At 32.9% G+C, this 25,396-nt stretch overlaps 1 protein-coding gene and 1 pseudogene across 1 annotated transcript; one reads left to right on the top strand and one right to left on the bottom strand.

The window, feature by feature from the left end:
- Window positions 1-11,521: 11,521 nt before the first annotated feature.
- LOC134690807 (uncharacterized) lies at window positions 11,522-20,883 on the bottom strand. The gene is made up of 3 exons (XM_063550877.1): window positions 20,743-20,883; window positions 14,866-15,208; window positions 11,522-13,544 (listed from the first exon to the last, which is right to left on the bottom strand). The coding sequence occupies exons 2-3, from the start codon at window positions 15,194-15,196 to the stop codon at window positions 11,554-11,556; spliced, it is 2,322 nt and encodes a 773-aa protein (XP_063406947.1). The 5' UTR covers window positions 15,197-15,208; window positions 20,743-20,883; the 3' UTR covers window positions 11,522-11,553.
- Window positions 20,884-20,908: 25 nt separating this feature from the next.
- Window positions 20,909-23,365, top strand: LOC134689790 (uncharacterized; annotated as a pseudogene).
- The last annotated feature ends 2,031 nt before the right edge of the window (window positions 23,366-25,396 follow it).

The raw sequence follows: 25,396 nt of genomic DNA, 5'->3' as shown, positions 1-25,396 counted from the left end.
TTTCACGATGGGTGATACAGTCAGTGACTTTTGATCATTAAGTAAAAAACATCAATTTAAAAATTGTCTTCTCGTCGTTGTATCACCTTTCGTACTGGAGTTGCATATTTATTTCAACAAAGTTAACAACTCAATTTAAGTCAAACAATATCCCGCATCTCGTTTTATTCACAATCAAAGAAAATTAAGACAAATGAAATTGAACTGCAACCATTAAATAGTATACATATATTTGAAAACATTGTAACAATGATTAACCAGCTTAAGCAATCTCGTGTATGCATCCAAAATTGTTAATCATTTTTCGAATAAGCTCAAGCCTCTAGCATCTTTTATTTTCGTTGTTTTTTCTTCCTTTCTTTGTTGTTCTGTTTCTTCATGGCCTACCATACAGACCATTTAAGAATAAAAGATGAAAAAAAATTTTTTTTTTCGAATGGAAGCAGAACACCTATATTTTGTTCACTTTTAGAAAATGTAAAACAATAATTACGATAAAACTGAATAAAATTAAGAAAGGAAAATTAATGCAGAATCTGTCTAAAAGACAACATCCTAGCCAAAGAATCGAATTGTAGGTTTATTATAGCTTTTGTGCCGTATGAGCCGAGCTAATTCCATCCCCTTTCCACTTAGACAATAAGTGACCGGGACCTCAAAAGCCGATTTTTGCGATTCTAGTAGGAGATTTAAGTAAACGTTAAAGCATTTGAAACAAGTGAAACATTTGAGTTACTGCTTACTGATGATACCCCCGCCGAAATATTTCGATAAACAGGAAGTTGTTGGGACGGACTGTAGGATGAATTGACTAAAGGACAGACAGAGGCAAAACAGTGTATCCCCACTTTTTTTTTTAAAAGTGAGTGATATAATTATGAACTGATATTTGTTTCATACTTACAGTTTTAAACGCATTGCAAATTTTTATGCCCCACCTACGATAGATGAGGGTCATTATGTTTTCTGTAAGTCCGTCGTTCGTTTGTTCGTGGTACCGTTCGTTCGTCCCAGTTCAGGTTAAAGTTTTTGGCCAAGGTAGTTTTTTATGAAGTTGAAGTCCGATCAACTTGAAACTTAGTACACAGTCATGTTCCCTATGATATAATCTTTCTAATTTCAAAGCCAAATTAGAGTTTTTAGCCCATTTTCAGGGTCCACTGAACATTGAAAATTATAGTGCGAGTGGGGCATCCGTGTACTTGGGACACATTATTTTTTTATATATTTTCTGATAAAATACTCATAGAATGTTTTTTATTTGAACAAATGGTTTATTGTTTTATGTACAGTAGTTAATATTGCGGATTAAAGCGTGGCAAAATAAAAGACGAAAAATTTCAGACAGACTTTCTTCTCTGTCGTACTTATTTTTTTGTAAGCAAACTCTCTCGTGTGATTAACCATATAAGATTTTCCGCAGTTGGCATGCATAATGATGTTGTGCCAAATATTAGATTATTTTCTTGGGTTCTTCATACAAAAACTTGCCGTATTAAAAGTATAAAAGAAATCTAGCTGCGGAAAAAAACTTTTAGTGTTTTTTAGAAAATATTTAAGTGGTTTTTTTTCCACACAAACATTGGTATCATTTATATACTGTAGAAGGTTAATACGTAAATCATCACATATCGTGGTACTATGTCATAATGAGACTTGCTGATGTGTGGGATTTTATTATATTGTTTATAAATCATTCCTCTCAAGTCAGTAAGAATATACAGCGTGTCAAAACAAGCATTTGAAAAGTTTTAATAGAATATTATCACAAAATTAATTTTTAAATCGTAAATACGGCATTTTTTTACAGAAGTATTTAAATGTATTAATATAAGAATAGACTGTTCAGTTCACATGGATAACGCTATGTTTAGAAAAAAATATCTCAATTTCAACGTGCAATTTATCGGTTTGTTCTACGTTACATTCTAGCGTTGACTACCGATAACGACGTCAAATGCGATAAGGGTGGTTTTTGCTTGACGGGCGTCATATATATTGCATTAATGTCTGTACGTTTTTATACTGACACCTTAGCATGTTTAATTTTATAGTAATAACCGGTATTGATTGCATTAATTAGTACCACTAGCAGTACCTGAGATTTTTTTTGTGTATTTAATTTTGCATGCTGTGTGATGCGTGAATTAAAAAAAAATGTCCATCATGTGGGTAATATGGGATCGGCCACAAAGTTAAAGTATGCTCTTTATGTGAAATTCTACAATTGTCTCTAATGTATTTTCAATGTATTTTGAAAAATGCCGAAAATCTAATAAGACACATTTGTCGGAGTTTTTTTTATGTGTATATAATTACAATAACAAATAACATAAGTTAACATAAATGCATGTGTAAGGAAACTATTTTCCTTTTTTGATTCAAATAACTTTTATACTAGAGGAGAATACCTTCTAATTCTCTACCGTATAACCATAACTTAAGAAAATATCAAGAAATACAAGATAACGATCTTTTTTGCTTGAAAAACAACCGAAACAATATTGAAGGCAAACTCAACAACGATAGCTATGCCTGACGTTACCATTGGAGTTGAATATGCAAAACACATCATATATTTTTTGAACGACGTCGATTTAATAAATATTCATTTTGCAATAATTATAAAAAAAAACCAAGAAAACAGAACTCCATTTGTTTAGGAGAAAATTGTTCTTTTAAGATTTCAAACAATTTGTATGCTTTTATTAACTCCAAACTCTCTACCTAATATTCCTAATTTGAGGGGAAAAGGTCAAATGTCAAAACATATGATATGACGATCTTCTCTTTGAGTTAACTTTAAGGTCAGATTTCCCAAAACATCAATAGAACAAATTTAAAACCCAATTATATTAAGTGATTTCTTATGAATTTGGTGTCGCAAATCGTATTGGATGTTTATGAGCAAATGAAATACAATAGAAAAAATCTGAGGCACGGATTTCGAGGTCAAACTGTGTTGTACAGGAATCTATAACATATTTGATAATAAATTATGTAATAATTGTGTCGATAATTTGAAATATTAATCTTTCTTCTTTTTTTGTACCTCATTTATAAATTCAAAGAATGATTTACAGCAGTCTTTAGTTGTCTGATTGGGGGTGAAAAAATATTTGTAGTGTACTACTATACCTTATCTTTGTCCGATATCATTTGGCTTCTTGACATGTTACATAGTATGGTACCTTATACGCATAAGGGGCGTTAACAACATTTATTAAATCAATATTGTTTTTTGTAAATAAAAAAGCAACAGTATTGACCTTGTTTTGTATGAATATAGATGATGTGACGTATTTCATGTACTATAAATAGCATCTATTAGGCTAATCGGGTTGTTGTCTCTTTGACACATTCCACATTCCATTCTCAATTTTACTTAAAACATGATTTTCCTAGTATCTGATTGAACAAATTGAGCCAACAACAACAATGAACATCAGTATAGAGCATGACGTGAAAAAAAAATTATTGTTAATTAGAGTAATTACTTGTAAAAGATATGATAACAGCGCCTTGTCTATTGTGCATCAAAATTTAGGGATTTCTGTGTAATCACGGAAAGCAATTAACAACATGAAGATCTGAAGAGTTCTTTCAGAGAGGAAAAATAATCGTTTTCCGAACCTTTTCAGAAAAGAGTTAACACATTATTTTGATTCTGAAATTTACAAAAACTACAGACCGGTGTCAAATTTACCTTTTATTTCAAAAACTCTAGAAAAAGGTAGTTGATAAGAGACTTGATGTTCATTTGGACTCTAACTCATTGTGTGATCCACTTCACTCAGCATACAGACCACGCCATTCAACTGAAACAGCATTAGCTAGAGAACATCATGATATAAATGCAGCTTAAGACAAACATTTATCAGTGGTATTAGTGCTTCTGGACTTTTCCGCTGCATTCGATATCATAGATTACAAGTTCTCCTGGAACGTCTGTCGTTTGCGTATGGCATAACTGGTTACGCTCTCGAATGGATTTAAGTCGTATCTGACAGATAGACATCAGCGTGTTTAATAGGAACAACTACATCGAAAAAATGTCATCTTACATTCGGTGTTCCTCAACGTTCCGCGCTAGGCCCGAAAATGTACTGTCTTTTCTCGAAGCCAATAGGGGAAATATGCCGTCGTCATGGCATGACATATGACTGCTATGCGGACGATACACAAGTGTACATGGTTATCAGGCCGATAGACAACTGGGAGAATTATTTTTCTAAACTTGAATTGTGTCTTTCCGACATTAGTTAATGGATGTCAACACATATGCTCAAACTTAACCAAGATAAAACCGAACTTATCATTTTCACACCGAAGAATATGAAGGCAAATGTACCAAATCTTCAACTCAATGTCGACAATACAGTGATAAGTAGTGTATCCTGCGTTAAAAACCTAGGTGTATACTTTGATCAACACCTTACGATGCAAAAGGCAAGTTTCTGCCATAGTAAAATCTTGTCATTTTCACATAAGCAACATAGGACGTATTCGCAGCTATATAACAACATCCGCTTGCAAGACACTAGTGAACAGTCTAGTTACATCCAGACTTGATTATGGAAATATTCTGCTGAACGGTATCAACAAAACAACGATGAACAGATTACAAAAGGTACAAAATACGGCAGCTCTCGTTATCACCAGGACAAGAAAACATGAACATATTACGCCGATACTTGCCGATTTATATTGGCTACCCGTCCAATACAGACCACAATTCAAAATACTAACTTATGTGTACTGCGCTTTGAATGGCATTGGTCCTGCGTACATTCGGGAACTAGTCAATTTGCACGTACCAAACCGATCTCTGCGTTCAAGCACAACTAAACTACTTACCGTTCCAAAAGTGCGGACATAGACGTACGGTGATAGACCATTCGATTTGGCAGCGGCATCTCTTTGGAATAATCTCCCGAACAGTTTAAGACAATGCAAGTCCTTAGAGTGTTTTAAATCCAAGCTAAACACTCATTTTTATCGCATTGATTTTTCATCAGACTGTTTTCTTTCTCTTTTTTCGGGTTTTTACAAGTTTATGTATTTTTGTATTAACTTGTAATGCATTTTGTTTGTGATTTTTATTTGTTTTGCATGTTTTAACCTATATTGCTATTGTTTTCCTATATGTTTGAACAAATTGAGTCAACAACAACCACTGAACATCAGTATAGAGCATGACGTGAAAAATTGATTGTTAATTAGAGTAATTACTTGTAAAAGATATGATAACAGCGTCTTGTCTATTGTGCATCAAAATTTAGGGATTTCTGTGTAATCACGGAAAGCAATTAACAACCTGAAGATCTGAAGAGTTCTTTCAGAGAGGAAAAATAATCGTTTTCAAAACCTTTTCAGAAAAGAGTTGACACATTATTTTGATTCTGAAATTTACAAAAACTACAGACCGGTGTCAAATTTACCTTTTATTTCAAAAACTCTAGAAAAGGTAGTTGATAAGAGACTTGATGTTCATTTGGACTCTAACTCATTGTTTGATCCACTTCAGTCAGCATACAGACCACGCCATTCAACTGAAACAGCATTAGCTAGAGTACATCATGATATAAATGAAATGCAGCTTAAGACAAACATTCATCAGTGGTATTAGTGCTTCTGGACTTTTCCGCTGCATTTGATTTCATAGATTACAGAATTCTCTTGGAACGTCTGTCGTTTGCGTATGGCATAACTGGTTGCGCTCTCGAATGGATTTAAGTCGTATCTCACAGATATACATTAGCGTGTTTAATGGGAACAACTACATCGAAAAAATGTCATCTTACATTCGGTGTTTCACAACGTTCCGCGCTAGGCCCGAAATTGTACTGTCTTTTCTCGAAGCCAATAGGAGAAATATGCCGTCGTCATGGCATGACATATCGCTGCTATACGGACGATACACAAGTGTACATGGTTATCAAGCCGATAGACAACTGGGAGAATTATTTTTCTAAACTTGAATTGTGTCTTTCTAACATTAGTTCATGGATGTGTCACCGGGGAAATAAGGGTGACTTGTGGGGTCGTGCAACAAGAGCCTGAATGAATGGCCTCTTGTTACGAAGCTGTGTGATGCACCTGATCACACAACGAATGATTGCTGTGAATAGCAATGAGAACTCTGACACGGAAACTCTGGTGAAAAACTAACTACGGAGACTCTGGAACTAGCGAAGAATAAACCAATAATTCAGCGTGGAATACTAATACTTTTATTACAGATGGACTGTGTTCAGTGTAAAGTCCTGAGTCCAAATCTTGCTTATAAAAATTATAAACAAGTATTTATACACAATTGAATTGACAAGTATAGACATAACAAATAACAATTAATTTGAGTGATATTGTTCACTGACAAAGATTAAACTATTTTTAGAACTTGAAGAATAAATATTAAATGATAATCTAATTATGACAATTAAGAACATACATTATGAAAAAGGTAAAATGTCACTAATTAGCTAACAGATTGAAACATGTCACTCAATGTTCAAACTAAGAATTAAATTGCATATCAAAGCATGTTGATTTTAAGTTCTGGATATGAAATGTAAATAGAAACGAAAATATAAAATAAAATGAATTATAAAACACAGAGAATTAAAGTCTAAAATATCAAAATTGAGAATTTTATATTAAAGTCCAAAATATTAAACGAAGCTGCTTTTTCCACTGTCACAGATGTCAACACATATGCTCAAACTTAATCAAGATAAAATCGAACTTATAATTTTCACACCAAAGAATCTGAAGGCAAGTGTACCAAATATCCAACTCAATGTCGGCAATACAGTGATCAGTAGTGTATCCTGCGTGAAAAAACCTAGGTGTATACTTTGATCAACACCTTACGATGGAACGGCAAGTTTCTGCCATAGTAAAATCTTGTCATTTTCACATAAGTAACATAGGACGTATTCGCAGCTAAATAACAACATCCGCTTGCAAGACACTAGTGAACAGTCTAGTTACATCCAGACTTGATTATGGGAATATTCTGCTGAACGGTATCAACAAAACAGCGATGAACAGATAACAAAAGGTACAAAATACGGCAGCTCTTGTTATCACCAGGACAAGAAAACATGAACATATTACGCCGATACTTGCCGATTTATATTGGTTACCCGTCCAATACAGACCACAATTCAAAATACTTACTTATGTGTACTGCGCTTTGAATGGCATTGATCCTGCGTACATTCGGGAACTAGTCAATTTGCACGTACCAAACCGATCTCTGCGTTCAAGCACAACTAAACTACTTACAGTTCCAAAAGTGCGGACAAAGACGTACGGTGAAAAACAATTCGATTGGGCAGCGGCATCTCTTTGGAATAATCTCCCGAACAGTTTAAGACAATGCAAGTCCTTAGAGTGTTTTAGATCCAAGCTAAAAACTCATTTTTATCGCATTGTTTTTTCATCAGACTGTTTTCTTTCTCTTTTTTCGGGTTTTTACAAGTTTATGAATTTTTGTATTAACTTGTAATGCATTTTGTTTGTGATTTTTGCTTGTTTTGCATGTTTTAACCTAGATTGCTATTGTTTTCCTATATGATTGAACAAATTGAGTCAACAACAACCACTGAACATCAGTATAGAGCATGACGTGAAAAATTGATTATTAATTAGAGTAATTACTTGTAAAAGATATGATAACAGCGTCTTGTCTATTGTGCATCAAAATTTAGGGATTTCTGTGTAATCACGGAAAGCAATTAACAACCTGAAGATCTGAAGAGTTCTTTCAGAGAGGAAAAATAATCGTTTTCAAAACCTTTTCAGAAAAGAGTTGACACATTATCTTGATTCTGAAATTTACAAAAGCTACAGACCGGTGTCAAATTTACCTTTTATTTCAAAAACTCTAGAAAAGGTAGTTGATAAGAGACCTGATGTTCATTTGGACTCTAACTCATTGTGTGATCCACTTCAGTCAGCATACAGACCACGCCATTCAACTGAAACAGCATTAGCTAGAGTACATCATGATATAAATGAAATGCAGCTTCAGACAAACATTCATCAGTGGTATTAGTGCTTCTGGACTTTTCCGCTGCATTTGATTTCATAGATTACAGAATTCTCCTGGAACGTCTGTCGTTTGCGTATGGCATAACTAGTTGCGCTCTCGAATGGATTTAAGTCGTATCTCACAGATATACATCAGCGTGTCTAATGGGAACAACTACATCGAAAAAAATGTCATCTTACATTCGGTGTTCCACAACGTTCCGCGCTAGGCCCGAAATTGTACTGTCTTTTCTCGAAGCCAAATGGGGAAATATGCCGTCGTCATGGCATGACATATTGCTGCTATGCGGACGATACACAAGTGTACATGGTTATCAAGCCGATAGACGACTGGGAGAATTATTTTTCTAAACTTGAATTGTGTCTTTCCAACATTAGTTCATGGATGTCAACACATATGCTCAAACTTAATCAAGATAAAATCGAACTTATAATTTTCACACCGAAGAATCTGAAGGCAAATTTACCAAATATCCAACTCAATGTCGGCAATACAGTGATCAGTAGTGTATCCTGCGTGAACAAACCTAGGTGTAAACTTTGATCAACACCTTACGATGGAACGGCAAGTTTCTGCCATATTAAAATCTTGTCATTTTCACAAAAGTAACATAGGGCGTATTCCCAGCTAAATAACAACATCCGCTTGCAAGACACTAGTGAACAGTCTAGTTACATCCAGACTTAATTATGGGAATATTCTGCTGAACGGTATCAACAAAACAACGATGAACAGATAACATCTGTTGTAGGGTTGTCACTGACTCAGACGTACTTATGAATATAATTATTTTCTGTGACTGTATCTTACATTAATTTGTAGGATCCTTTACTATAGATAATTTAGCTGATCTGTAACAATAACATCTGCATGCCTTATATATCATGTACTGTAGTAAGCCGCTAGATTAAAACTGACGTGGAAAGGTAACACATGCCCACCGAAGGTCTTTTTTTGAGAGCCCAGGTGGTCGTGTGGTCTAGCGGGACGGCTGCAGTGCAGGCGATTTGGTGTCACGATATCACAGTAGCATGGGTTCGAATCCCGGCGAGGGAAGAACCAAAAATTTGCGAAAGCAAATTTACAGATCTAACATTGTTGGGTTGATGTTTAGACGAGTAGTATATATATATATATATATTAATATGCATGTACCTTACATTTGCTGATAGTGCACACAAAGAAAACCATACCAAACAATAAACTGTAAATTATGTACAAATGACAAATGACATCGATGTTAAAAGGGAGATAACTATGACAAAAGACAAAATAAAATATGAGGATTTATTCCTAAGTGGTAGGTAGTTACCAACTATCTTAAATACCCGCTAAACCAAATATGCCCTGATATATATTGCGTTAATAAATGTAATCGTTCTTCCATACGCCTGTATCACCCTGCTCTGTCGCTCAGTAATTCCCGTATCAAGACTTCAAAACGAGACCAGGAATAATCAGCGATGTCTAAATGTGAGAGAAGAAGTTATCAGCGACGTCACAATGCGAGACAAAAATACTGAACTTCGAGAAAAATTCAAAAACGAAAGTTCAAAATCAAAAAGCAAAATCAAAAGTCCAAACGCATCAAATGAATCGATGACAAATGTCATATATCTGACTTGGTACAGGCATTTTCTAAAGTCCAAAATGATGGATTGAACCTGGTTTTATAGCTAGCTAAACCTCTCACTTGTATGACAGTCGCATCAAATTTCATTTCATTGTCAAAAATGCATGAACAAAACAAACATACTCAAAGAGTACAAAATAGGGGTACAGCAGTCCAAAATAGGTGAACAGCAGTTATTATTCAAGCTTGCTTTCGTCAAGCGTAAAACTGTCTTAGGGAGAGGAGAGGAAAAATACCATGAATAGAACGACACACAGATCGGGTTTTCTATTTATAGATATCGTATAAAATATCAGCCGCTCGACACAATGTGAAACTTTTGTATTCGTTCGCTACGCTCACTCACCAAAAAAGGTTTACATTGTGGCTCGCGGCTGATATTTTACGATATCAATGTGTAGAAAACCCGATAATCTATACAAATCGAGTGTTTAGTTTAAGAAAAAGAAGTTTGGTATGAGTGTCTGGTATTGTGTGTAGATATTTTTTATATGAATATATCTGAAGATAATTTAAGTGATGTAGAAAAGACTATTGTAACAAATATAATAATAGTTTAATGTGTGAATTAAAACAAGGTAATTTATTAGTTAATTTTACTGAATATTATCCCTGGGTATACAGTTGTAATCTAACAGGGAAACTTGATGAAATGCTGTACACCAAGTTTAATTGTTAAACATCAATATGTGCAATAAAGAATCAATTAGAGTGTTAAAAAAATTTAAAGGTATGAGTGTCCATTAATGAAGTAACTCTTAATCTTAATCAAAATGGATAAAAGCTTAACAGGTATAGATTAAAGAACGGCCTTCTGCATGGAGCGTTGAATGGCCGAACAACAAGCTACAAAGGGATTGAGTAAAAAAAAACATGAAAAAATGGGATAGTTATTTGAAAGGAAATCAAAACGGGTCCTTTTTTTTAATATGACCGGAGACACTAGTTTAGGATTACAACACAAATGACTTAAGGACCTTCTCTTCGGACGTTTCAGTCTCGATTAAATCTCGTGCTGCAATAATTCTAAACTATGTGATACCTTCCCAAAATATCAATCAATGTTAAAATCAAACTTTATTCTGTGAAAAAATTGTGTATTAGATATAATTTTAACATTTACATTTACACGGTTGCTTTAATGATTGTAGAGTCTATCTAGACCTTTTGTTGTGTTTGGTATAAATGATAAATGTTTAGAGTATCTGACTATTAATGTAATGTTTTCACTTACTGGCATCATGGTCATACAGGCAGAATAAGGAAGCACTCCACAGTTAGAAATAAAATTAACCATGAACCACTGAATGTTTTATCATCTCCTATTCCTGGATTTCTAATACATTAACCTCACTGTTTGTGTTGTACATATGCATAAAATATTGCAAAAAGGGGGATGAACATTTCACATATTCTCAAAAAATGTGGATTAAACTAGAATTTTAATGCTATTGATTGATACCTTTTTAGAAACAGTTGACATTAATCTTTCTAATGATAAAAAAAATCGGTGTCTTATTTATTCGTAAACCTTAATCAAAAAGTTCGTGCGACAAAAAATTGACAAAAACATTTCAATAATTGCCGAAACAATGTATGGTATGGATATGCAAATACGAACTGTCATTCAGAAAACAGCCTATATGTTCGTATAAACCCAATATGAAGGCTATTTTAATCCTCGGCTATCCAAAAATGAATTTTATTGCACACTAGCTCTTCTATGTGAAAAATGCACAGGGGCGAAAATGCAAATCTACACACCTAACTGTGAAGTGCTACCTGCAGCCATATCAAATAATGACACACATCGTATTTGACTGATTTTATTCAAATACTATGATGTTGTTAATACACACGATTATATCAAATCTGTCAAGAGTTTTGATCTTCTTGCTTCTGCTGAAGTACATATAAAACTATCACATTGTAGAGCTTTTTCATAACACAGATAGGCAGCGTCTTTCTCATTTGATATTTCAAAGCATACTCCTAGTATTGTTAATGAATAAGATAAGTTAGGTGAATCAATTACATTTTGTTTTTTAACTGTCAAGAATAAATCACGTAAAGCATGTTGTCTGTTTAAGACATCACCGACATGATGATAGCAAAGAAATTTAAGACAGTGAGACATAACAATAGGATGTATGTATATGTGATTGTCGTTCACCTCCAGCTGCAGTTCCTCTGGTATTAGTGATGAGTGATGTAAGTACGCAACATTTTGTATGGCAGCAATTTTTATTTTCTCCTGCAATGTCATTGTGGCATGTACATGATTTCTGTAATAATTGATTTTTTGATCATAGTTTTTTGGACAGCCTATTGTTATCATATCAGGTAAACATCTGGACAGAACATAATCCGTAAGTCTTAGTGTAACAGTGAACTGTCCTGTAACATAATAAAACGACGCATATAACAACCAGCCTGAGACAGCATCTGCTTTAATACCGTCCTGTAAATGTCTGTGATAAAGTTTGTGTATGTTGTACCTTTCAGTCGTTACTGTTGGTGATGGTAGTCGTTGCGCTGCACCTTGACTTATTTGGGCATGCTGCCATTTACATACATCGACAATAAATGTACACGATTTCGACTTAAGTAAATATTCAATAAATTCAAGTAATTTTAAACAGCTGGAAATATTATACAGATCAGCATAATCTGTATTACATGTCCTGTAAAATAGTAAGTCTAATTTAATAAATGAAGGTTCAAGCTGTGTACTTAATAAACGATGATGTTCATTTTCGTATTGAAATAAACTATTTATCAATCCATGAATTCCATCACACTTTATTTTATGCAACACATCAATAAGTATTTTATTGTTATCTGCATTGATCTTTCCTTGGAACATATTATGCTCAGGTATAAAATAGTTCGGACAATAACATTTATTTACCCATAATATTATTCTACTAAGACAGTGACAAAAACAAGAATATAATTTAGATGGGTGAAAATCGTCAATATCAACTTCTTCTGAGACCCAGAATAAAGCTGTCTTCAGAAAGTAAGAACACAACAAACCTTCTGCATTTTTGTTTGTGTTAACGATATGTTTTAAAGTTAGTTTGAGGAGACAGTAACATAACAGTTGAGTGTAATTAAACGAATGTACAAGTTGTTTTTCTGCCACAGAGAAAGATAATCTCCATAATATATTACAATCTGGCAAAGTCCGTGGTCCAATAGATACTAACAAACATCCACCTTTTTTAATCTTGTCAATTACGAAATTCGGCGGCCATTGCAAGCGGTAACGCGATGCCCAGGGAATTGCATTGTAAGGTAGGTATTTACTTCGTAGACAAATTGCCATATCCACCTGTTGATTGTTATCTGATAAACAGGGGCCGTGAGATGAGAGCTTCAAATCGGAGAATATCTTATTTATATTATTAACAAATGAGTTGACTGACAAATATAAACCTTGTCTTTTACTTTCAAAGCTTTCAGGTTGTATACAGATATTTTCCCCTTCCCCTACTGCTATTAATCGGAGTCTAGTAAAACCAGGATGATCATTATCGTTCTCCATAATTAATGTTGTACGTTGTACGGAATGTTTGATATTCCTTACATCTCGTATTACGTCTACGTCTTTGATGACAAACATTATATCTATGTCACTACCTGGTAAATCAATTCCTTCTGCTAAACTTCCACTTGCTATGATTGTTAATTTGACATCTGCTTGTCGCAACATTGCATTGTGTATCATATCATTTGTCATAAATAATTGTTGTCTTGTACGTATAACTACTTCAGTACCAGCTGTATTCACTAAGTGTTCGTATAAGTTCTTCTCCTTCAAATCGTGTGCCGTACAGGACATGTCATCTACAAAACATATTATTATTCAATTATTCAACTAAAAATTATCATGGCATTTACATAATAATACATACTTTTTTGTTCACTGCTGATTTTTCAAACCGATCTTTTATATTAGATCATAGGTTAAATGTAGACATAGTCGATATCTATTATTGTGAATCGTAAGCTAAAACGATATTTAATCACCGATAATTACTTTTCTTAAATCGAAAAAATACAAGTAAAGTTAACAAACTAAAACTGAAAGAATCGATACAACTGGAAACATGACCTTTTGCATATAAATTGCATATAAATGCCTGTACCAAGTCAGGAATATGACAGTTCTTGTCCATGCTATTTTGATGCGTTTTGTTATTTGATGTTGCCATGTGATAATGGACTTTCTGTTCTGTACTTTTGAGATTTTACTTTTTGAAAGCACTAATAAAATAAACCCAATTTAACCCCAGTTAAGAAATGTATCTATCAACTCCTACAATGTTTAAGATATGTCAGCTGATACTTGCACTCTGTAAAACGTTATGCAGATGGGTGCAGTCCTAAACTGTACAGCAAGTTAACTTGATAACCAGTCATTTGGAGTGGTCAAAGTTAACCTGTGACCAGATTTAGGACTGCTCTGACCAGTCCTAGGACCAAAATCTAGTTAACATGAAAAGCGGATTTGGTCCTAGGACTGCAAAAAAGTTAACTTGGAAACAGGTCCGCTATTGATATAAGTTAACTTCGAACCAGTCCTGTTTATAAGTTAACATAAGTTAACTTCGGAACCAGTCCTGCCGTAAAGTTAACATAAGTTAACTTCGAAACCAGTCCTGCCACTTAAATATTGATAGTTTTACATAAAACAAATTGAGTAGTATTGATACGTAACAAAATTTGAGTAGTTTTGATACCTCATGTTGACTTGTACAACACAATCATTTGACCGCATCAACCAAAACTGACCATATGTGCACTTAAATTTGAAAATTTATATACCCGCAGAGTAAATCAGCAATATTGTTAATGTAAGGATTTAATGTAGAATACGATAGACAAACACTGTGTTGTTGGATGACAAGAATATCAGATTATGCGTACCCAAAATAAAAATTAGGTAGACTTGTTTTACGGCTAAACAATGAATTACTTACATGTTTACTACTTGGTTTTGGCTGATGAATTTCGAATTAGGTATTTTATTCTTTGGTTAAAAGTTATCAAAGGTACCATGATTATAATCTAAATTTAAGACGAATATATTTTTTAATTTGTATGTATCAACAGCAATCCTCTGTTTTAATTTTCTATGTATCTTTTAATCTAAATATGTAATTACCTTGATTGTAGACTGTACTATTCTGTAAATATTCCATATATTCATCTGAGGCTTTGTCCGGATATCTTAGATTAATTATATATTGTTGTCGTGTTTTTCTCCTCCCTAAACAAGCTTTATACATTCGCTCAAACTGACTGATTGTAAGCCCAAAAACGTCATTTGAGATAGCTATCCCTACTTCTTCAGACTGATAAAGTGATGGTGTGTATCTGCGCCTTCCTGGATAAGGAAAACGTTTAACGCCGTACTTTTCCCAGTATGTTATTTTCATCAATCCTCTTACATTTTGCTCGTCATCCTTTTCAGCTTTTCTTGGGTTTCGATTCATGTTGGCAGTTAACTATAAATTAAATATATTTTGCAAAAAATGTAATGCTACTTAAATAATGAAATACATACAACATGCAAATATAGTATAGTTAAGAACGTTTAAACGAGTTAACAACACTGCGAGAGATACAGCCATTGGAATATCAGTGAACGTAATACACTGTAGAAAACACATACTAGTAGTATATACATAATTGCTCTAAATATCAGAACAATGATACATCTGCAATTTTATTATGTTATTGCCGGTATCCAAACCCATGCTATATCATATGTTAATCAAGTTTTATACAGGCTATATATTGTGAAAAATCCCGGCTAAGCGTTTATATTCCGTGAGATGACGGCGAATGGGATATAAGTCGTTAGTTTGGATTGTTACAGTATATACCCTGTCTGAGACATAATTTACACGTATATTATGGAGTAACCCTGTCTTATTTGAGATTTCCAATAAGTTAACATTCATTGACACAACAGTCCTATCTGACCGTATATCAGTCTATTGGATTAAAGGACGATAGAGGGGACCATAGACTGCAAGAAGTTTGAAATCGTTGAATACACATACTTTGTTGAAATACATGTTATTAAAAAATTAGCACCCACGACTATTGTTATTCTTTACATAGTTTGTTATTATATTTGTGGTGACTTCAACGACACGGACCTTAAACGGAATAGTTAGTTTAGTTACCGGTAATCAAACACACCGACCATTTGTGTGTATTCACATGACCAATATATCTATCTCTCAAAGATCTTTTCAGTTTTATGACAAATGTATGATAGCATGGGAATATTATATTACTGGTATTTCCACCCGTCCGTTCCTCCGTTCTGCTCAAAATAAAACCTTTAAAATTATATACCAACTATGAGTTTACCCCAATTAAGTGGTGCACTGAACATAGATAATTCATCTTGTGAAGGGGTACGGTGTCTTTAGGCCATGCACACAATCTTGTTGCATATGATCTGATTGTTAAACATTTATGAATATGTGTATCTTCCAGATTCATTACTATCTTTTGGGTTGACATGCACCTCTTGGTAGTATCATCCTCACGTAATCAAGGGAATATAGTGGTGGTCACTATTTGTCTTGTTCAGACCGGTTAAACCATTACCAAAGTGGGAAGTCCGTTTAAAATATGCGGAATGTGGAAGTACGTAGTCCCGTCCAGTAGGAGTGAGAAATTTAAATCCGGTCCCTCTTTTAGTTATAATGTCACGGTTATTTGTTTTTGAACAAACATTTCAGTGCGTCTTTTTAAAAGTCTACCGAGACTTTGTTCAAAATAGAGGAAAATATTCAATCAATGTAAATTCGATGTTTGGCATTAACCCGTCTAATTACGTATGTGCATCGAGTTTCGTACGTATGCCATTTTATTGGAAATCCCTAATGGGTATTTATTAAACAATCATAATGCATCATGTCTATTCATTTCATGCTTATTATTTCTTAATATTTTGAGAAGTACATTTAGGACGTATTAAGGTGAAGTGTCAAATGTTCGGACCTCTTGGTGTTTTTTCATATGATACAATGTAAAATGATCTGCCCCATAACACCTATTTATATTTAACATAATGCTTTATAGCTTATAAAAGGTTATTGGACCAAATTTAAACAGATTCTTGATAGTCTTTCATATGATTTGAAACCTGCATCATATACATAATACCAATGCAAATATAAGGTAAAAGTCCGAGTCAGCTGTTCTTCTTCATATTTTATATATCAAATATCTAAAAAAAGAAAAGCGCTCAATGACCTATCATTATGTTTAGCTTAAAGGATCATTCGACCGTGTCGAAGGCCTTTCAAACTCAACCGGTAGTAATGATTCTAGGATATATTCTTCTTCTAATTTCTTTATCATATCTGCAATAATGTGGTCATTTTTATAAATTTCCTGCTTACAAAACCTTGAATTTTGGAAACACTATCCGTCATCTGTTGTTACCGTCCGTAAACCTCGTTTCCTCACAGAATGCAACCAAAGACCTTCTATTTAAACTACAAAAATGTTTCTAATTTTCCCGAAAGTTTTAAACAACATGAATCTATGCTTATATTAAGATAAAGGGTATATGTTCAGTTGTTGGCAAATATCTCAAAAAGTACATACATCATTTATGTCATTGAGAGGAATTGAACAATATTTCTTGGAAAAAAAATTCAAAACATTAAACCATAACTACTCTGAACATTTTGGAACTAATCGTTGCATCCGGTTTCCTAAGACGACATATCGCATAAAATTATGTCATTTGACATCACGGGTTTTCAAAAGTCTATCCCGACATGTCATCAATTGGGTTTTACAATTAGTTATATTGTATACAATGCAATTATCAAAAAGTGTAAAAACCCATTTATTTTCATAATCTCTTACAGAGAACGATGTAGTTTTCCCAGAACATAACGCATTCCAATTTCTTTACAAGGCTATATTTTCGCCAAAACTAATATAGACAGTTAGTACATTTTATATTATTCTTACATTGATAGTTGAATCAGCACTTCTACAATAACATGAATGATCAACTATACTCATACTTTAATATAATATAATAGTAGTTGTTTTAATCTATTTATTTGATGTTAAGGTAAGGACAGCGATATATTTTTATTAGGGCTTGAATAATGTTTTTATTTGTGTATACTTAGATTTATGTGCTATCAGGGTCTTACATTCTGTTATAACTAATCTTCAAAAACAAAGCCCTAATTCAGTTGTACTGTAATGTTATAATGATACTCATGTTTTTAAAACTAACGGCCTACAAGGAAGTCAACAAGGACATATTTGTATTTAAAGTATGAATCTGGTTATACCAGTCCACATACATATTCCGGAAATGATTTTTGTATATTTTTAAGAATCACTTTACTGAGGGTTTAAAACATTTTATAAATACGTCAATAATTTGCCATTTCAAGTTAAGCAACCAAACATCAATCAATGTACGTCAACCGACAATTCCAAAAAGTTTTGGTCTCATACTTCAAATGTTATTTCTTCCTGGGATAGATCAATCCTTAATTTTCAGAACAATTCAAAGATTTATAACAGGAATTTATATAAAAAAAAAAATAACATATAATTGACAAATAACAAAGAATTATAGTCTGAGCAACACAAAACCCTTCAGAAAGCTGGGAAGACCTAAGGTGATTCGGAAGGTTTACAAACCTTGTCCACATGCATTGATATGTATGAATTTATATAGACTACCTGATTGTACAAAGCAAGTACTGTGATATGTTTAAAAAGTTATAATATTCTTTTCTATTTTGTAAACAAAACAATAATATCTGATGATAAAAAGGCATCAAAGGAGTAGGTCCAATAAGGACCAATTTTGGCCTCAAATTTAGGTTCATCTAACAAAAGATTTTGACCACTTTTTAAACACTTAAGTGTCTATTTCATTTGAATCAATTAGTTAATGATAAAGATTCGAAATGATCTAGTCATTAAAAAAGATCCGAGTCAAGCTCAAATATGAAAAATCAACCAAATATGCTTAAAATTTTACTTTTCTGATGGTTTTGGTCAAAAATGAGAGTGGCCGCATCCGTGTTCATCCTTAACCTTTATATATGTTATGTATTATCATAAAATACAACTTCCATTTTAATATTAAGGAAGAACACGAATGCGGCCACTTTTGTTTTACACGAAAACCGTCTTAAATTTAACTAAAACGCTAGAATTTCGAGGAATTCAGTAATTTAGCATGACTTTAAGGTGCCAGTACCCGATATATGTTCACTGTATAGTAAAAAATAGCCCACATTTATGTATCACTCTTCTGTTCAATAAATACTTAAACGTTTACATTTGATCAATTTTGTAAAACTGGTATATTTTGAGGCCAAAAAGGGCTCTTACTGGACCTACTCCTTTGAACTGAAGAGCATTAAAAGACTTAACAATAAGTTGGAAAGTCTAGTCAAAGTCTTAAAATCAGTTTTCAGACAGAAATTTTCAATTCCAAAATATGTTCAAAAAAATTAACTTGCAAATGCTTTAGATCTGTTCAGGCTTTGGAAAGATCGTGTAGTAGCAGTTATTTACCTAAACGTAATAACAAAATTCTGAAATAATTAAAAGCTAGTAAACAGTATAAGACTGAAAGTTTTATTTTCGAATGTGCAGGTTGACACTTTCCAAATGATGTGCATGACGAGCAAAACAATGGTTTAAAACTAAATGTTTAACTAAGATACACATATATAATCAAACTTTTATAATGACAATTTCACTATTGATGTCGGCATGACAGGAAATTAATGACGCCGTGTTTATATCTAAACACTATATATGATTATAAGTGTAAAAAAAACCTGAAACGGAAATTGATGGATGGATATTTATCATAATCAGACTCAGGGGTTTTAGTGTTTTATATTTTATATGGATAGTATATTGTGTATATGTATTTTCTTTTGTGTATCGTTTGAAAGATTGTACATGGAATGTCAGGATTGAATTTATTTAGCAATTATATGTAATAGTTTTCGGAAATATGTATAGAACATTATATACTATAAATCTTATTTTTTCAAAGGTCATTCGAGTGTAAAGAGGGAAAATATTCTTAAACATTGTTCAAATACTCTTCTGTTTATATCTGATCAATGGAAATAAAATTCTTCAAAAACTTAACAATAATGTTCAAATTCAAATATTGTTTTTGGGATTATCTAAAAGAAAGTATCTAAGTAGGCACTTGATACAACAACTCTGCAACCATCGCTTTACTTATTTCAAATATGAAAGCTATATGTAGACATCATATTTTATCTAAACTGTGTTCTACTTTTTTTTCATATTTCTTATAAGCATGTCTGCGTAAAAGATGTAAACCGATTCCAGAAACAAAATGGCTTAATTGACTTTTGTGTTAATCTATGATTATTTTAGCTTTAAAACTTATGAATAAGTTAGCCAAACTTTAATTATTAATGAAAATTTAACCGTATGAAAACTCAATGACAAATCCTAGCTGAAACAACTTCGCAAGTAATGTGAGGATTAAAATGTGTCATAACTTTTTTTTATTGAATATGAACAACGATTTAACATGATTACATACCAAAAAAAACAAGATGGTAGATCCTATTGCAATTTAAGATATTTAAATAATCATTCAGCATCACCGTTTAACAAGGGTTTCATAGTCATCCCGAAGTTTCAACCTGCCCTTTGATATCAAAACAACCGCAATACATAACTGTTTGAAAAGTTACAGGTATACGTAGGACATGTGATGTTAACAATATGTACATATTTCTTGTAAAAAAAGTCTGATAGAATCGGACTAAATGGGTTGATACCTTTTGCCCTCCTTTAGGAAATTACTAGAAATGATTATATAGTTGATCTATTTTAATCTATTGTTTACAAACAGTCATAAAAACTATCATCCCCTTTAACAAAATGAATTATATTTTTAAGGAGTGAAAGCGAATCTTAAAGTTATAATTCAAACTCATTTAGAGTACTTTCTTTTAGTAATACATACCTATTTACTAAAAAGATACCAGTCCAGCTATTTGATCATGACATTTATTCATCTTAATTAAAATGGCGACATTCAAGGAAAAACACAAGGACGTGTTTACACTGAAAGGCGATATACGATCATATTTGTATGACGCATACACAGTCCGGAAATCGTTTAGATGGTTTGATATAACATAGGAAATGAAATCTTTGTCATCAAGTTCATTTATATTTGTTAGAAAATCTAAATGATTTTTTAACTAAATTTGTTATCTTCCTAATACACCTATCCATTTCTTATCTATGATAAATATATCAGCCAATCATATCAGTTACAATATGCACGTGAATCATTGTTATGATAACAACACGTGTGTCAGCCATAACCTCGGACAAGCTATAGATATAAACACTAGGTCAATTAGAAGATTTCAACTAATTTTTGAGAAAAATGGTAAAAAGATGCCAATGGGGAACATGTAATTCTGATACAAGGTATCCAGAGAGGATAATTAATGTATTCTTCTTGCCATTTCCTAAACCAAAGACAAATTATGATGCTTGTTTAAGATGGATTAAGGCATGTGTGAGGCCTGTAGAACAACTAAATGTTAATAAAATAACATGAGACACATATGTTTGTTCAAAGGTATGTAATATTTTTGCTAATATTTGTAAACAATTATTTACATAATAAATATCTGTTTTCAATTAAAAATGAAAAGCTAATTAACTGATAGATGGCTCTGAATGATATAGAGTAATGTAATAACTAAAACAAATAAAAGGAAAACTTTGTTGGTGGTTTTCCATCAGAAAAGAATCCAGATCCTTTTCCTGCAACTAGAGTAAAATCCAGGAAAAGAAAATATTTTGAACAAGAACATGATAGTCCAGAACCCTCCTGTAGTGTCCCAGAAGTCACATATACTGATCATGTTAATCCAGTATTACTGTCTATAAATGAAAATGACAAAGATACTCAAACTGATGAAATTGGTAAGTCTTTTTCATTTTTTTCAAGATAAGGCTTGGCATGTGATTTATAAAATGCACATAGTTTACTGAACATTTCCATTTGAAATTCTTGGTCTGGAAGTACCTTTACCACTGACATATATATCTGATTTTTTATCTACAATAAATTCACAAAAAGGTGCACCAGTTAAAAGTAACTGTCCTTGAACCTGATAATAATAGTCGTGTCCTTTCTTCATAACTAAAATATCTCCATTTTTTGCAAGCAAAAATTAGCTGTAACAACTGTCTCTTCAATTTTAAGGTCTCTTACAGCATAAGGGCATTTTATTTCAATAATTCCTGTGATACCATTGGAGCACAGTTTTCCATCAGGTGTAGCACCAAGAAAACTAAATTCAGGATTGACCACTAAACCACAATCGTGAAGATGGTTGTCCTTATACTTTTCAGCATATTGTTCCTTTGCTACAGTTTTATTGGCAGTTCCATATGAGGTTGCTGCACTTTTTTAAAAATTTGTCATTCACTTGTTTTTTTCGTTTAGCAACCCTGGCAAATTGTGAAGCTGTTATTCTTTTCTTTCTTTGATTGAACCACTCTGTACAGTCAAACTGGCGAACAGTAACATTTTCTAAGGTCATGGCTTCTTCAATACTTATTGGTATAAACTCATTACAACATTTATACAAGTCATCTATAATATTTGTAACTTGAATGGGAAATTTTGTATTTCCACAAGCTGTGACATCTATTGATTGCGACTCTTCATAGTGCTGTAACTGAAAAAAAAAAGGAATTTCATGATTCACAATTTTCATATTTTTCTATTTTCTTTTTTCAGTTTACTCAAACTTGCAATTGGTCAAAAATAATTTATCAAAAAGAATTTGGAAGAAGACAAAAATGCACTCATTAAGCAAAATGAAGACCTAAAGATGCAATTAGCAAGTTGTGTTGAGCAGGATTTCAAACTAAAAAGCAGAAGATCGCCAGCAAAGAAACACAAACAAGTTGTCAACAATAAAAAGTTTTCTGCAGAAACAGTGGCAAATTCAAACATAAAGAAACTTTTTGAGTATTACACTGGATTAACATATATAAGATTCATTTTGTTGGTAAACTTTTTGTTTCCAGAAGAAGGAATTAATCCAGTAAATTACAAAGAAAAGAGAAAAGAAGTCAAAACAATGCTGCTCACTGACCAGCTATTCTTAGTGTTGTGCCGTTTGAGAAATGGACTTCATATTAAGGACTTAGCTTACAGATTTAACATCAAACCCCAAAGTGTTAGTGTTATATTTAAGAGTGTTATCCATTATATGTACCTAAAATTAGGATATTTGTCATACTGGCCTCACAGATATACTATTATAGAGAATATGCCACAACAATACACACAAGAGTTTCCAACATACCTTGCAATTATAGACTGTACGGAATTAAAAACAGAGAAACCATCATCACTTAAGTCACAGAGTCAGTGCTATTCAGACTACAAGTCATCAACAACCTTGAAATCTTTGGTGGTTACAGATCCGAGAGGTTCTGTTATATTTGTATCTGATTTATTTTCGGGATCTATCTCAGACAATGAAATTTGCAAAGACAGGTGCTACAGCAACTTAAGGATCAGGGTTATCTTCAAGACAATGATTGAATGATGGCAGACAAAAGATTTCGTATAGAAAAAGATCTTGGTGAATTAAATTTGAGACTAAATATTCCACCTTTTGCATTAACTGCTACACAAATGTCTTCTGGTGAAGTTGCACTTACCCGTAAAATTGCAGCTCATAGAATTTCAAAATTGTTAATAGAAGAATTCCAGGAACTTTATTTTATAACATTAATGACATATGGACTGTATGTTCCTTATTAACAAATTTTCAGAACACTCTTGTCAAAATATAATGAATATCTTAGTTTCAGGTAAAGAAAATTAAAATATGTCTGAACTTCTGATTATATTTTACTTACATGAAAATACAGTAAGGACCCAGTCTGAACTTTGCCAAGCCTTGTGTCGATTGTGGTTGCATTTTCTTGCAGTAAATAACTCAGTGGAATGTCATTATCCTCCTTCAGTTTTAAAATTGCACTTGATGATGAACCTGGTAAATCAACCTGCGGAATTTCTGTAAACACTGGTTTTCTCTTTCTCTCTGAAGAAGGTGTTGTCGGATATGCAAGAGTCATTGAAACTACTGGTTGTGCTTTAATTTTCCTCCCCCTTGGTTTGTGCCATTGTTGTGGCAAACTTGTTGCAGATAGCTCTGATGGTACCTCTTTTAAGTTTAAATTTTGGTAGTGACAAATTGTATGCACTAATCCAACAACATGGGAACAAGTACCAGATAAACTGAAAATGAAGAAAGAAGTTTTGAATAATTCAGTTTATCGTATATTTGTTTTCATATTTATCTTTTTAATTTAATGATAGAATGGACAGATTATAAAATCATTAAATAAATATAGGCTTAGCTAATTACCAATACACAAATAAAACAAGTGTTTCATTGAGCGTAAATTGGCTAGTTAACATGCTGTGCTATAACTCTTTGATATGTATCTTATCTAAAAACTTTCTTATCTGACCATACGATCATGCCGAGTATGACACCACATGCAATTTATGTATACTTTAATTAATAATTACTTACCCTGCTACACATGTACAATTGCTGTCTGATATAATCTTCTCATCTTTCATCACTGTAATGTTTATTTTGTGTGGAGCTTCATTTTTTCTCATTGACCGGTAACATTTGGCTTTAATATCCACTTCATTTGCATTAATTTCACACAAATTTATGCTATGAATGTAAACAAGAGTAAAATAATTATAACCTTGGTCTTTTGATCTCCCTGTTAATGTCTTATCCTTAAAATAATCAAGATTAATATTGTGTAGCAACACATCTAACTTCGTAGTAACCGCCATTTTGTAGATAAGCTTGACCGAGGATGCTGGGTTGCCATGTGGTGCTAATGATGGGCGGGCTTATCTCTGATTAGTGGATAGGTGTATTGAAAATCATGTTTTCTTTATCTTTGTATGTACGAATACTACGCCTTTGTGTTATTTTCTAATATAAAAACGACCCTTGTCAAGTAGGGGGAAAAGCGGAGACCCGCAGCAGTAAAACAACAATTAAAATGATTGTAACAACAAGTTTATTGGCACACAGGCCCTAATAGTAAAATGAGCTTTTGAAATAATCTATCATCCACTGGTAATAATCTTTTCCTTAAAATCCCTGTTCTCTGAAACAGATGAATTCATTGTATTTTAAGAGTGTTTCCTTAATTGTTTTGGGATTTATGCTATAATTTTATTTAATTTTAAACATGTTAAAGGTAGATCATGAAAACTATCATTTTGAATAACGGTAACCACAACAAGCTCTGTATACATTGAACATTGTTTGACAGATGTGGCCTTGGGTTTTATAGCTGTTTTTCCGGAAATCTTGTTCCTTTTTTTTGGCAAATCTTTGGTCAGTCTGTGGTTGCGTAAAGCCATGCTTTGTAATATTTTAAATGTAACTCATGCTGTGGTTATCCGCAAATTGAGTATTTTGGACAACGTATCCGATGAATGTTGATCGCTGAGCAGTTTTCGTCACTCAGAAGAGAGGGGAAAGTAACACGGATTCCTACACTGTCCTGTATAGAACTCCTAAAACCGGAGC

The sequence above is a fragment of the Mytilus trossulus genome, chromosome 11 (genome assembly GCF_036588685.1).
Source record: "Mytilus trossulus isolate FHL-02 chromosome 11, PNRI_Mtr1.1.1.hap1, whole genome shotgun sequence".
Lineage (NCBI taxonomy): Eukaryota > Metazoa > Mollusca > Bivalvia > Mytilida > Mytilidae > Mytilus > Mytilus trossulus.
This window is presented reverse-complemented; position numbering and strand designations above follow the sequence as displayed.

Coding starts and splice junctions, on each gene's coding strand:
- LOC134690807 (XM_063550877.1), bottom strand. CDS start 15,196: ATGAATCGAAACCCAAGAAAAGCTGAAAAGGATGACGAGCAAAATGTA. Junction 13,545..14,865: donor TAGTACAGTCTACAATCAAG/GTAATTACATAT, acceptor TATGTTTTGTAG/ATGACATGTCCTGTACGGCA.